The sequence below is a fragment of the Salvelinus sp. IW2-2015 genome, linkage group LG8 (assembly GCF_002910315.2).
Source record: "Salvelinus sp. IW2-2015 linkage group LG8, ASM291031v2, whole genome shotgun sequence".
In the NCBI taxonomy this organism is placed as follows: Eukaryota; Metazoa; Chordata; class Actinopteri; order Salmoniformes; family Salmonidae; genus Salvelinus; species Salvelinus sp. IW2-2015.
The window spans coordinates 44965089-44977368 of record NC_036848.1 but is presented as its reverse complement, the minus strand read 5'-3'; the positions used below and the strand labels follow the sequence as shown (position 1 = coordinate 44977368).

Below are 12280 nucleotides of genomic sequence, written 5' to 3'. Positions count from 1 at the left end.
TTATTTGATTTTATAGTAAGAAGAATATAATTGAACTTAGCTGGATAAAATAGAAAAWATATATTTTCCCATTTTGGAGTGAGTGAGCATATGGAGTGGCTATGTTGAGCGTAAAAGTGATCATTTGAAACAGGTCCTATATGCTAGATTTAGAGTTATTTGGCAACTTTAGTTGTGAATGATACAAACCTTAGAATGTATATGGGACTGCATGGTGCAACTATAGGCTATTGAAGATTTGAGAAAGCCACAAAAAAYACTTGCGCTCTCTGTTCCTTGCCTCAGGCTGCACACACTCTTCTCTCATCACGTGACCATATTTCACCCATCAGACTATTCTGAATGTTATCTTGTCTTTACTAATATGTCAAAGTTGTTTRGATTTAGAATGGCCCATTATAAAATGGGCAAGAACAGGTGTAGGGGAAAAAAGACATGTCATCCACATGCACTCGAATGGAGAATGGAGGCCTATATCCGGGAGCTTGTTTTTCAATCATGCAGGGTAGGCTACTCTGGTATTATAGTGGAGCATGTGCTTAATATGAGCAGCTGAAAACTAAATATAGTAGCAGCTGGGATCCTCCTCRTTTTAGTGGCAACCATCAAAACTCTGCTTTCACACTGGGCTCATAGTAACACCTATTTCACTCCACTGTTTGAGGAGCATGCAGCATCTCGCTGTGCGACAGGTTATATTCCGCCAAAACTCTGTATGCCACGGGCTGTCCAACCCTGTTCCTGCAGCTTCATTTGGGAAACAAAGTCAAATCTGTTAGGGAATATTGATAGTAACTTTTTTTCGCAAGAAAACATTTCATTAAACTATTGACAGCCCCCCTCTCTGCACGCTCGAGAAAGGAGAGAGAGGGAAACACACAGTGGTGAGATATTCTGTAGCTAGGGGTAATGTCAGTCTATTAATTATGAWWWTWTTTTTTAAATGCCCTATTACTAGGCTATTTTGGGTGTTTTGAATTAATCATCCCCTTAGAAAGTGCTGTCGATTTAGTTATATTAGGCTTTGAAACGATATTCACAACGACCATGTTTTCCACTCAGTTTCAACCTGTTGTTGAACTTCTTTCTTCAAATTGATCGATCACAGTGAAGTGAGTTTTAAAAGCATGATACTGTTTTGATGATAAGTGTTTGATGTGATTTTTAATGCCATTTGCATTGATGTCAGAGTGGTTTGAGGGACAATAGAGTGCTGAGTACCAGGCCATTAGCGACCTGACGGTCATTAGTGAGTTGGGTACTACCAACGCATGTCCAGAGTGCATAAAAGGAGATTACCGTGACTCAYCGGTCAAGTGGAATTTTACTGCGGTCATGACTCACGGCTGCCGGTGTGGCGCTAATACGGTCACGGCAACAGTCCTAGGTATGACCATTCTTCAGTCCACACCAGAGGAGTATTCTCAAGCCTTCAGATAATGTAATCTGCTTACAACTTTAAATTTAGGCCTAGTTCTTCTAGTTTTCCATAGAAAAAGTGACTGACTTGGAAGCATAAAGTTTCACACATTTTATACCACCTTGCATGTGACAGATATTTCGATAGGCTGGCATAGACTGGGGATACACTGCTGACTATTGGAGGCCCAGATACAGCCATCCAACACTTTAGCCATGCAAGAGCACAAAAAGCTGCTTTTGTTCAAACTGGATGCTGCCAGACAATCACTTCCACTGTAACACAGCTAATGGAGAGCATTTGTGTTCTAAAAACAATTATCACACCAAGAGTCGAACCTGAGAAGTCCTTTCCATTACCAGCCAACAGACCTGGGTTCAAATAGTATTGGTTTTCTTTCAAATATCTGCACTTGATTGAGCTTGCCTGGCACAATGGAACAAATGGGTTAGAACCAACAATGTAAACCCCACCCAGACAGGCTCCATCAAATGGTGAAAGTATTTGAAAGAAAACAAAAATTATTTGAAGCCAGGTCTAGAATGACATGAAGAGCTCAACATGACTGCATATGATGATCAGARATCACTTAATTTAGTTCTGTGTTACATAGTACAGACAGTGGAGGATGCTTGAGAAATTAAACCCATGATCACACTTCTATTATTTGGCAGCACCGAATTCATTTCAAACCTGCCCCTAGCCAGCCTATATTCTATCGCTTGAGATCTTTACATAAATGTAAATTGTCAATATCACAAGATTTACATTAGTTAGGGTATTCACACRATGTAGCTTGCCAGGCATTTCAGCGTCATGCAAGATACAAACGAATGGCTTTGTGGGGGGGGGTAGCGAATAGAACAAGTTTCATGTTAGCATGAAAACATATGGCATGGCAACAAAGGAATAGTTGGCTACATAAAAAAACWGCATAATAAAACAGTATGTGACCAGGCTACTTCAGACGTACCTTTGGATAGGTCCTGAAACTTGTCACTGGTTTTCTTCTTGCGCCATTTCCAGGGTTTGAAGATCTTCCCTATAGTGGAGAGCTTCCCCTTCTGCTTCAGTGGAGGAGTCTGGGTGCTGCCCACCACAACATCACAGTTGGACAGAGATGCTTTTTCCAGTCCATCAACTGTGGGGAAATCACACAAGGACACACCTGATCAGAAAACTTACTTTCATTCTTATGTGGAACATAGGGTTGCAAAACTACCGGTAATTTACCAAGTTATCGGAACTTTCTATAATTTTGGTAATTAACAGGTAATCTATGGTAACTTTGGTAATATATTTGAATTACAAATACATATTTATTAATCCTTATATCTGTGTCCATGAGTTTCTAGTAAATAGACCAAAGGTTCAAGGGAAAAGAGCCTAATTAATGAAGAAACATCTAATCAACAATGGCATAATTTTCAATTAACTCTGCAACTCTTCCAACTAATACACTTTTTTCACAACTGCCACCAGTTTGGCATCAAAACATTTWCAAAAACATATTGACATAGTAAAATGAATAAATATACTTGATATGTTATCAAAATTCCATAAAATCCTGAATGTTTTCGAAATTCCGGTAGTTTACTGGTAAACTTTGWAAGTTKCCAGTAATTGACCCTCCATTTGCAACACTATGCTTTAAGAATTACTAAACACAACATGAGAAAGTGGATATTGCACAATGGTGAATTCACTTCAGTATGTGTCAGAAATAAACATGTACTTTCACATGACTTTAATTAGATTTTCTAGGTCAATCATTTMGTCAACAATTATCCCAACTTTGTTGCATTTAATAATATCTCTTCTTTGCAAAACAAATCATAATCTCCATAGCAAAGCAAAATAGCAGATAAAACCTTTTGATAACCCATGTGCAGCCCTGTTTCACAGTGATTAATTTGTTGCTGTACTTGGCCTTAGCAACCAGATTCATGTCCTTCCCTAATCCTTTCCTTTCCTGTTTGAAAGTAAGAAGCCAGGGGAATGGGAACAGGCTGGAATGCTAAGGCTGGAGGGGGAAAAAAAGAGGTGTGGTGTTTCCTCATGCCTCACTTCCATGGCTGCTGAATGTTTTCTCCGCACCATCCATCCATCCATCCATCCATCCATCCATCCATCCATCCATCCATACATCCATACATACATAAAACATTGCTACCACAGAGGACGGTGGAAGATTCTCCACCTACTTATTTGAAAAGATTAAGAAGTGGAATCATCGCCTCAACGATTAACTGTGGCGTCCCCCAAGGCTCCGTCATAGGCCCCATTCCTTTCCGAATCAGGAAACGCAACATCCAATTCCACTAGAACACAAACATAACCCCAGACTCCCTCTTCTTCATAACCCCCAATTCCTCTGGTCCCCAATACCTCAGTGAACTGTTCAGCCCCAAACAGTCTTCACGTTCACGCCGGTCAAATTATCAATGACTCCTTGCAGTCCCAAAGACACACCTAAAAACAATGTGTCACTGAGCATTCTGCTGTCTCGACCCCCGGCTCTGGAATGAGCTCCCCCCACCTCCGCATGCCCCAGACCACCACTGCCTTGATGTCCTAGCTAAAGAAATACTTCTTCAAACTGGATTTCGCTTAATGTGATTGTTGTGGTATCTGTTGTCAGTCTTATACATTTGTTTCAAGTTATTATTTTGTCCTTGTCGCCTCCTTTATTAAATGTATGTATCTTGTATAATACTAGGCTGCTTGCGATCTTTACATTTCTTGCTTAAAGTTTTTTTATCCCTTTAATTCACATTTTTTTCCATTTAATGGTAGCTCTCAATTTAAGGAGCTTTGTGATTTATGTCTGTAGATGAAAAGCGCTCTACAAATGCAATTTATTATTATTATAGTATGTTTGATGTTTGTTTTGATTGCTGAAGGAGCACATCCTTGTTCAGGAAAAAAACACTTAATACCCAAGGATGATTTATTAAAATTGAATTAAAGAAAGACATGGTGGGATAGAATCCCTAACCATCTCAAGAACAATTCAAGCTCTGTTTCATTTAATGTCCAGGTAGCTGTAAATAAGCAGCACAACTGTATTTGAAATCACGGGTCTCTGTCTGATGGAGGGGAAGTGAAGTGAGGCCTGTCCAAACAAAAGGGGAACACAAGAGCAACACATGGGAGGTTCCCAAGACAGTGTAAAAATAWTGTGCTTGAGAAACATAGGAAGTGTCAAAGATTTAGGCCCTATTTCAACTACGAGAGATGGAGGGGAGTCTAAGGAGCGGAGGGGCCAAATAGATTTTCTTTTCAATTCACATTACATAATTGCCTTACCTTTCGTTGTGGCTTGCAACATGACATTCTTGGTACGCAGCTCAACTTGACCGTACATATCATGGTGGCCACTAGCCAGTAAGCAAACTATTTAACAATCCAAGTAACTTTTCTTCTAAAACATATCACAATAGTTAATAATTCAAKCAAACCATATTACACTCTTGAATAAAGCAACAATCCACAAGCATGTGCAGACAATTAAAGGGTTTATTTTAACATCCGCTACGCCATTTCCTGGTTGCTAACATTCTAATAGTTCACCTAATTTCAGTTTATGTGACAAAGCAAGCAAATATAGTATAGAGAATCATTGTACCATCTAAACCGGTGTGAAATATCTTTTCTATAACCAAAAATATTGTATTTTCAACTGGTGTACAACTCTGAAATTAAAAGACGCAAAAGCAAAACTTAACGGGAAGCATAGAAATAACGCACATACAGTTGAAGTCMGAAGTTTATATAGACCTTAGACAAATACATTTAAACTCAGTTTTTCACAATTCCTGACATTTAATCCTAGTAAAATTCCCTGTCTTAGGTCAGTTAGGATCTATTTTAAAAATGTGAAATGTCAGAATAATAGTAGAAGAATGATTTATTTCAGCTTTCATTTCTTCATCACATTCCAGTGGTTCAGATGGTTACATACACTCAATTAGTATTTGGTAGCATTGCCTTTAAATTGTTTAACTTGGGTCAAATGTTTTGGGTAGCCTTCCACAAACTTCCCACAATAAGTTGGGTGAATTTTGGCCCATTCCTCCTGTGTAACTGAGTCAGGTTAGTAGGCCTCCTTGCTCGCACACGCTTTTTCAGTTCTGCCCACAAATTTTCTATAGACTGAGGTCAGGACTTTGTGATGGCCACTCCAATAACTTGACTTTGTTGTCCTTACGCCATTTTGCCACAACTTTGGAAGTATGCTTGGGGTCGTCGCCATTTGGAAGACCCATTTGCGACCAAGCCCTAACTTCCTGACTGATGTCTTGAGATGTTGCTTCAATATATCCACGTAATTTTCATTTCCTCATGATGCCATCTATTTTGTGAAGTGCACCAGTCCCTCCTGCAGCAAAGCACCCCCATGTTACGTTCCCCAGTTTCTGTGTTGTAGTTTGTGTATTTGAATGTGTGTTTCAGGAAATGGCTTACTGAAATTCTCCCCAAGCAGCTGATTGGTCGGCCCCGAATTGATGATTGGAGAGCTGACCCCGCCCCCTCGTCAGGACGCAGCTGTCTTCAATTAGATTCCTTCTGAAGCTATATAAGCCAGTGTTCTGTTGCTCAGAGGGGAGATTGATTGTAATATGCTGAGAGATGATTGCTGAGAGAGGAGGCTGATGGCTGAGAGAGGAGGCTGATGGCTGAGAGAGGAGGCTGATGGCTGAGAGAGGAGGCTGATGGCTGAGGGTGATATACTGTGTTGGTTGTTCTCAGAGGGAGATGATTAGTGTGTCCTGTATTGGTTGAGTGAGAGAGCGGATTGGTTATGTCTGTTGTGTGTCAATAGGACGCAGTGTTTTGATTATTGAAATTGTTTGTGTTATTCTGTTWKATTTGTTCCCAGGGGGGAAGGGGAAMGCACCTAGGGAGTGCTTAGGCAAGAGGCCCGCGGGCATACATATACCCGTAGTATATTCACTGTCTAGGCACACTAGGAAAGACCTGGGCGGACCACCCCCTGTATTTTGGTTAGCGCACCAGGTGGTGCTAAGTTAGGTAAGTAGTGGGTAGGCAGGAAAGGTAGGAGGGGGCTTTGATATTTACTTTCTTTGCTTTGGTTCCGTCCAGCCCCTTTTCCCCATATTACCGTGTGAAGGAATAAATTCKTAGTAAATGGTAAATTCTCTGCCTTTTGTCATCCTTACTCGCACCTARAGTCCCATACCTCTTTCACTTCACGGAGAGTTGAGTTGTAGCAGGGTGTTGCGTTCCCTCTTCATAGAGGCGTGCGTAACATAATGGGGGCTCATCCAGGATTTCATTAAACCCACCGGACCCTGCTGCACTGAGCTCTCTGTGGTTAGTGATTGAGGTGTGATGGTAGGTTGTGAGTTTGGATGACTTGTTTAGTTTGTGTGTGTTCAGTGGACTGCATTGTACAAGATGGCTGCCTCAGCCATCCACGTTTTTTGAAGCGCCCTCTGTTGATAGTTTGGTGAGGTTTTGGAAAGTAGACCTTTTAGCTATAGCTGACCATTATGGATTTGTTATCCCTGAGAAAGCCCTAAAGGCTGAGCTTTTGGTGCTAGTCAGGGAGGGTTTAGTGAGAGAACGAATTCTCTCATTGCAAGGAGAGGAGACGGGTAGGCCTTCCGATGCCAAGTCGGAGGAAGGGGTTGCTCGTACCCCCTTTACATTGCCTCGATTCGATCCTTTATCTTCTGCTTCAGGTCGTTCAGGCGGGACTGCTAGGCTGAAGGTGAGGCTGGCCCGTTTAGAAATGAAGCAAAAAGATAAAGAGAGATTAATTTTGATCTTGAAATTAGGAAAATAGAAGCCGACAAGGAGGTGAGGATCCAACAACTGGAGCTAGACGCTGGCTCCAGTGCGACTCCACAAGCTGCTTATCATCAAGCCCACTTTGATGTAAGTAAAAATATAGCTTCAGTCCCTCCATTCCGAGAGTCGGAAGTTGATGCCTATTTCTCTMCGTTTGAGCGTGTGGCCGCTGCGCTGCATTGGCCACTCGAGGTTTGGCCGCTCCTGTTACAATGTAAATTGTCTGGGAAAGCCTAGGAAGTAGTAGCTGCTCTCTCCCTGGAAGACAGTTTATACTACGATACAGTTAAAACTACCGTGTTACGGGCTTATGAGTTGGTGCCTGAAGCTTATAGACAGCGCTTCAGGAACCACAAAAAAACATCTCACCGTATGTTTGTTGAGTTTGCTAGGGACAAAGAGTCTCTGTTTAATCGATGGTGTTCAGCCAGTAAAGCTAATACCTTTGCTGATATTCGAGAGTTGATGCTGTTGGAGGATTTCAAAAGCAACCTCCCTGATAGAATTGTAGTTCATTTAAATGAACAGAAAGTGGTGACTTTGGCCCAGGCAGCAGTGTTGGCAGATGACTACGCTTTGACACACAAGACTGTCTTTGGTGCACCTCGTTTTGAAGGTAGACTGKTTACGTCATCAGTGCCTCGTTCAGGTCGCTTTTCCTCTGACAATCCTAAGCCTTCTCATGAAATCCGTGAATGTTTTTCCTGTCACCAAAAGGGTCACGTGATTGCGGACTGCCCGGTTTTGAAAAATAAACCGAAACAGTCCCTGTCACCGTCCCCAAAAATTAAAAGTGTGGGTTTAGTCAAGTCTTTGTCTCGTCCGTTGGKCCGAGTTATTGATTCAGCATTTGAGAAACCGGATCCTGTCTATGCTCCATGTATCTCTGCCGGTTGTGTTTCCTTAACTGGAGAAGAAGCTGATCAAAAGCCTATTCAAATCTTACGAGACACCGGGGCAGCGCAGTCAGTAATTGTTACTGATGCTTTACCCTGGTCTCCTGAAACGTATTGTGGCTCGCATGTCATATTACAGGGTATAGAGACAAAAAAACGTACCTGTACCATTACACTGGGTCCACTTAGTGTCAGACTTGGTATCAGGACGTTTCCGTGTTGGTGTCTACACTGCCAGTAAAAGGAGTCACATTGCTACTAGGGAATGATATTGCTGGTGGTAACGTCACTCCTGTGTTAGAGGTAGTAGACAACCCAGAAATCATAACTACAGATGATAAATTGGTTCAAGCATTTCCACATGTTTTTCCAGCTTGTGTGTTAACGAGGGCACAATCTCGCAAGCTTGAAGATGTGGTGGATTTGGCTAGTTCCATTTTTGAGAATGTTGAGGTAGAAGACAATGCACCGAGTATTCCTTCTGCAAGGCCAACAGTTTTTATTCCTGTAAAAACTAAGGCAGGGGAAAGCGAAATTGCGCCCCAATTACATGACATGCTTTTGTCTGTCACCCCCGAGAAGGTGATTGAATGTCAAAAAGGATACACCAGTCTTCGCAAGTGTTCTGCTTCGATAATTTCCATTGAGGAAGCTAAAACTAGAGCGACCGCCTACTTTATGGAAGCAGGAGTTTTGATGCGGAAATGGGCAGCTCATGACACCGTTAATGACTGGGGTGAAGTGTGTCAAGTGGTTGTTCCTACACCGTTTCGACAGCAGGTGCTGTCACTTGCCCATGACCAGGCGTGGTCTGGACATTTGGGGATCACAAAGACTTAACCGAGTCCTTCAACATTTTTTCTGGCCAGGTTTGAAGTCTGAGGTGGTCCYATTTTGTAAAACATGTCACGCATGTCAACTCACTGGGAAAGCGAATCAAACAGTTCCTCGAGCGCCGCTCTGCCCGATTCCTGTGGTGGGGGAACCGTTTGAAAGAGTGATAATCGATTGTGTAGGTCTATTGCCGAAAACCAGGTCAGGTAACCAGTTCCTACTAACAATAAATGTGCAGTGCTACTCGATACCCAAAGGCTATTCCTCTCCGTACTATAACGGGCTAAGACTGTGGTGAAGGCACTAGTGAAGTTCTTCTCTACGTTTGGACTCCCTAAAGTAATCCAAACTGATCAGGGATCCAACTTTATGTCCAAACTGTTTTCAAATGTGTTAAAGACGCTGTGTATTTCCCATCAYYMCTCCAGTCCGTATCATCCAGAGAGTCAAGGGGCTCTCGAACGCTGGCATCAGTCGCTGAAGATAATGCTACGCAAGTATTGCATGGATACCAGTACCGATTGGGATGAGGGGGTGCCCTTTGTCCTATTTGCTACTAGGGAAATGATACAAGAGTCCTTAGGGTTCAGCCCTGCTGACCTTGTGTTTGGACACACCCCACGGGGTCCGCTGAAAGTTTTGAAGGAGCATATCTTATCTCCTACACCCAGTAGCGCCACTAAAAATGTGTTGAAGTTGCATTATGACAAAAAGGCTGTTGGCCGTTCTTTTGCACCAGGGGATCAAGTTTTAGTTTTGTTGCCAATCCCTGGCTCATCTGMTAACATGTTTTTCTGGACCATATCTTGTGGAAAAGAAACTCAGTGACACKAATTATMTGATAAAGATCCCGGATGAGCCCCCATTATGTTACGCACGCCTCTATGAAGAGGGAACGCAACACCCTGCTACAACTCAACTCACGGGGAGGGTGTTGCGTTCCCTCTTCTTAGAGGCGTGCGTAACACCCCACAACATCATGCTGCCACCCCCGTGCTTCACGGTTGGGATGGTGTTCTTCGGCTTGCAAGCCTTCCCTTTTTTCCTCCAAACATAACGATGGTCATTATGGCCAAAACAGTTCTATTTTTGTTTTCAGCAGAACAGAGGACATTTCTCCAAAAAGTACGATATTGTCCCATGTGCAGTTGCAAACCGTAGTCTGGCTTTTTTATGGCGGTTTTGGAGAAGTGGCTTCTTCCATGCTGAGCGCCTTTCAGGTTATGTCGATATAGACTCGTTTCACTGTGGATATTGATACTTTGTACCCGTTTCCTCCAGCATCTTCACAAGGTCCTTGCTGTTGTTCTGGGATTGATTTGCACTTTCGCACCAAAGTACGTTCATCTCTAGGAGACAGAACGCGTCTCCTTCCTGAGCGGTATGAACAGCTGCGTAGTCCCATGGTGTTTTATACTTGCGTGCTATGTTTGTACAGATGAACGTGGTACCTTCAGGCGTTTGGAAATTGCCTCCAAGATGAACCAGGTCTACAATTTTTTTTCTGAGGTCTGGGCTGATTTCATTGATTTCCCCATGATGTCAAGCAAAGAGCACGAGTTTGAGGGAGGCCTTGAAATACATCCACAGGTACACCTCCAATTGACTCAAATAATGTCAATTACCCTATCAGAAGCTTCTAAAGCCATGACATAATTTTTGGAATTTTCCAAGCTGTTTAAAGGCACAGTCAACTAAGTGAATGTAAACTTCTGACCCACTGGAATTGTGATAAAGTGAATTATAAGTGAAATAATCTGTCTGTAAACAATTGTTTGGAAAATTACTTGTCATGCACAAAATAGATGTCCTAACCGACTTGCCAAAACTATAGTTTGTTAACAAGAAATGTGTGGAGTGGTTGAAAAACAAGATTTAATGACTCCAACCTAAGTGTATGTAAACTCCCGACTTCAACTGTAGAACAAATCAACCGCTTCTTAGACATGTTTTTAATGAGAATGACAAGATCTATACTCACATTTCAATGTGAATTTGGTTGGGTCCGCCAAAAGTGTATTTGCAACTTTAAATTAGCTGACAAGAAAAACAATTCTGCTCTCTAGCTAACTAACATTAACAACATTCATCATAATCAAGTAATGTTAGCATATAACAATGAATGTATACCCCTCCCAAACTAATATAAGTACGCGTACGTTATCATATAATGTTCATTCCATTATTATAATATAGGCAACACAGCTATGTAACGCTAGCTAGCTAAACAAAAAATTCTGCATCCTCACATAAACGTGCTGGCTATAGCTGAATGCTGACGTTTAGCTGAACCATAGCTAGATAGTAGCTAGTGTAAGCCTAAAAGCTCCTGTATTAGTTACCTTAGAACACGCCAGGCTTAATTTTATAAATATCATGTAAGTAATAATATGAGGTAAAGCAAAATCGCGACTGAAAACATTGATAATTCCCTTGGGAGCTGCTTCTCTCGGTGGAGGCCCAGTGCAGTCAAGCAAAAAACACTATTGAAATGTAAAGCTACGGCGACAACTTCAGAATGTAACAGGCTGTTACTACAATTTAATGTAAAAAAACAAACAATAAAACAGGAAAATCTGGAAAATATTTGGAGTGGAGGCTCCTCAGAGGAGGAAGGGGTGGACCATCCTCCTCAGTGAAATTTCATAAAAATAGTTAAACACTACAGTTATACTTTTTAGATAAAACTATACTAAATATATTCATATGTCACCAAATAATTTATTAAAACACACTGTTTTGCAATGAAGGTCCATAGTAACTTCAACAGCACTCTCTGGTGTAGCCAGAGTACAGCTAGCTTCTGTCCTCTTCTAGGTACATTGACTTCAATACAAAACCTAGGAGGCTCGTAGTCCTCACTCCCTTCCATAGTCCTACATGGTAATTTTGACCACCTCTGGAGGACGACCTCTAACCAATCAAAGCTTTTGCAGTAGGAACTGACATGTTGTCCATCCAATCATAGGGTTAGGATCAGATAATTAACCTAGTGTGTTGTATTGGGGTTGTGCCGCAGACCATTATGGGGGGGTTCTATGTGTTGAGAGGCTTGGTGAGTTGGTTTTATTGGATAGAGATTTACATTATTGGATAGAGATTGAAAAGTGATAGTTGAGCATTTTTTTGATATTATTGAATTCAAATTACTCCGGACAGACAAGCAAAATCTCATTACATAAATGTTACATAAATGTTACAGCAGCCTAGTTAGGCTACACCTTAACATTAGAGATCTGACATGCTGTATGGGATAAAAATGGGAAAATCTTTGTCTGATCAACTCTAGGCTGCTAATAAGAGCAGCTGCATA

The 12280-nt window shown here is 41.7% G+C and overlaps 1 protein-coding gene across 1 annotated transcript in view; it reads right to left on the bottom strand.

The window, feature by feature from the left end:
* phactr2 (phosphatase and actin regulator 2) overlaps positions 1-12280 on the bottom strand; it is a 55215-nt gene that overhangs the window by 23970 nt on the left and 18965 nt on the right. The window contains 1 exon segment of the mRNA XM_070444953.1: positions 2394-2561. Coding sequence (XP_070301054.1) covers positions 2394-2561 — 168 coding nt within the window.